General features: G+C 44.1%; 1 protein-coding gene across 1 annotated transcript in view; it reads right to left on the bottom strand.

Moving 5' to 3' along the window:
* The window catches only part of Pmar_PMAR013615 (wd-repeat protein, putative), a gene marked incomplete at both ends in the record, with an annotated part of 5,170 nt that overhangs the window by 349 nt on the left and 1,655 nt on the right, over positions 1–3,166 (bottom strand). Inside the window, 6 exons of the mRNA XM_002781883.1 lie at positions 471–576; positions 1,492–1,616; positions 1,933–2,020; positions 2,248–2,333; positions 2,602–2,729; positions 2,938–3,062. Of these exons, the coding sequence (XP_002781929.1) occupies positions 471–576; positions 1,492–1,616; positions 1,933–2,020; positions 2,248–2,333; positions 2,602–2,729; positions 2,938–3,062 (658 nt within the window). The remainder of the gene's footprint in view (positions 1–470; positions 577–1,491; positions 1,617–1,932; positions 2,021–2,247; positions 2,334–2,601; positions 2,730–2,937; positions 3,063–3,166) is intronic.

Raw genomic sequence — 3,166 nt, 5'->3', positions numbered from 1 at the left:
TTATCGAAGTCTAAGCCAATAATGAGTATCTCAGTGAGTGGCTTCCGACAAACCACTTCCCGTATCGAGGACAACATGAGCTCGCGAACCATCTGCCAAGGTTTCTGAAACACGTGATAGATTAACTTGGTATTCCGCAGATGCTCAGCATGAAACTATACAATCGGATTCCGATTGTACCATGCATTCGTGAGTGCGTTCATGGTAGCAGGAGCGGTGCCAGAGTGCGGAGATCGTCTACGACAGACCACACTGTCTCCGACCTTGATAGGTATTGCCTCGTTCCTTTCCGAATTCCAACGACATGCAGAGCTCGCTTTGTGGCCTGGTGGCTGATTGAAGACGAGTACAAGCTGCTCATGGGTGGGGCGACGTAGCGACATGATGGATGATGCTCTCGTGAAGATACAGTATCACTTTATTACTGAGTATTCTTCAATTTATTAAAATTAATTTACTGAATTTATTACTTCATTACTTTTATCACTGAATTATCGGCTCTCGGCCTTGGGACGTTTTCCGTCCAGTGTTGCAATATATATTCGCCTCGCTCAGCGGGGCTAATGAGTTTATTCACTAATCATGAAAGTTTATATACGAATTGAGTCAGGAGTCCACAGGAACCGGCGAGAATCCCTCAAAATTTCCTCAGAATTCTCATATTATCACTAACACATGTGGTTGACCATGTGCGATTTGCATCACACTGTTCTCGTCCGCAGAACAGTGGTTTCAACAAGCATAGTTGACGAACGCGACACATGATCCGATGATGATATGATACTAGTGATATGAAAAACACTAGTGAAAAACATATTTCACGACTACTGCATATCAGCGCGAATATCGCGTTTTTTGCAGAGTATTACGCCACTTCACGTAAAACGGGTGAAACTCCAATGATTTAGTACTGGACACTCAGTGACCACGCCATTGATCTATACAACGTCATTGGCAACTCGTTTTGAAACTAAACTTTGATAGTACTAGGAAGTTTCACCCGTGATATGAAAAACACTAGTGCAAAACATATTCCATGACTTACATACCGCGAATATCGCTTTTTCCAAAGAGTTTTACGCCACTTCTCATAAAACGGGTGAAACTCCAACGAATGAGTCAGAAAGGCTTCGCAGTGTGCAGTGCGTGGAACTCGAACGCTGTTTACTATCCCTGTGTAGATTCAAAATCTTATACAAATCGCGCAGCTTTTGGCGTGGGGAACCGAATGGGCTCTACCAACCGTGATGCATCCCAATAAGAAACACAGACTATCGGATGGAGACCATTCACCTCGACTGCATCAATAGTCACTTCTGCTCAACAGAGCAAACTCCCTGCGCGACTCAGCCGATGGCTGCCTCCTCAACCAGCAGCAATTCTCCTCCACACAATCTCTCAAATTCCCCGTCATACCAAACAAAACACATGCTAGTTATTTGAAACGTGGAGTAGTGTACCACGACGACTAGGGCCTCATTATATGAACACCTTCTCGTGAAGTTGCAACAGCTAGAATATTCCTATTCGGGTGATGCGTAACCGCAGTTACTTCTCCAGTTTGAGCATATGCTACCACATTCTCCAGCTCACCGGTAGCAGTATCAAAACAGTAACTGACAGCAACAAAGCGATACTAAAAATTAAATCGAGTACGGAGAAATTCAACGGGCATTTAAACACTTAGTTGCTGAAGATACACTATCCCGAACAATTACACAAAGCTCAGTGAGCTGTGTGCTAGTGAAAAACTAGTGAAAAACAAATTTCACATCGGGTTTCCCACAGAGCATTACGCCACTTCACACGTAAACTCCATTGATACATCGGTGCATCACTACGATAGCATCCAACGGATGTACCAACGAAGTGTAGACAACAATTAATTTTAATTTCTAAAGTGAATGATGTACTTCCTTCACGTTGACTTACATTGTCCGATCTTCTGCTGCTGCGTAGATCCACCTTCCCGCGTGAGATGTACACAACGCCAGGAAGTCACCCTTGCCGTCGCGTTTACCTGCCGATACCAAATGAAGAGCTCATATGCGAGAATGATAACACATCAAATCAACAAGATATATAAGATTCACGATCAGCATTGAATCATCAACGACCGGAAGGTCCAAGCCGACAAGACAAAAAGTAACAAAGTCGGCCGATATAAGGACTGCGCACTGCGGCAAGATTGCCTCGGATAGAAACTCAACGTGTGTGTTTTCCTCAGACATCACCCCAGCTTCTTACCAGACTCATACGACTTCAGTAGTTGACCAGCCACAGTCATTTGGTGGACGGTGCTCGACTGCTGACAAATGAGTAATGTATCCTCACTCAGCCCAGTTGATGAGGAACTCGACACAATCACGATGTCCCGGACCTAAGGCGATGCACAACGGCATGAACAAATCATGTGAGTTCAATTCACACAGAGAATCATCCAGAATTTTATAGTATTCCCGGGGGGGACCTCATTTTGAATTTTCCACGTAAGGCTAGCAACACATTCTTTAATCAGTTTCACATGTAAATGTCATCATCACATTAGAAACATCATTTTTCCTATTGTTATCAATCCCTGAAATCGACGCTAAATGAAACCTTGAACTTACATCTAAGGTGATATTCTCATTCTGATATGCTGGTGGAGGAGGGGCGAACTTGTGTAAAATTTCGCTCGATCGCAGATCGAAAACCCTCACGAAGCCGTCAGCACATCCACTGACCACCTGAGGAAGGGACTCGCAGACTGGATTGAAATACATGTCTGATTTCCTCAACTGAGCTCGTAAATTTCCTCGCGACATTGTGAGGTAGAAGTGTATAAAAACTAAGGCTACATTCCCAAACGTTCCTCCTAGTTTTCATATTTTTACTAACACATGGATAGTTGACCATGTGCATATACTCCCACTCCAACGAAGAGTTGCCACCTACCAAGCGTTGATGACCAGGACCGTCCGCAAAGCCGACGCAGTTGACATAGCTCGTATGACCGCGAAACTCTTTCAATGTACGACCGGAATGCATTCCATGAAGTCTACAAGTATTATCGAGGGAGCCTAAGACACATCCGAAAGATTATCAAAATTGTAGCCTAAAACTCTAGAGGGCAAGTAGCAAGATCGTATGGATGGTCGAATTCCCAGCATTGGCTGTATCAGAA

The sequence above is a fragment of the Perkinsus marinus genome, assembly GCF_000006405.1.
Source record: "Perkinsus marinus ATCC 50983 genomic scaffold scf_1104296941026, whole genome shotgun sequence".
NCBI classification, from domain to species: domain Eukaryota; phylum Perkinsozoa; order Perkinsida; family Perkinsidae; genus Perkinsus; species Perkinsus marinus.
This window is presented reverse-complemented; position numbering and strand designations above follow the sequence as displayed.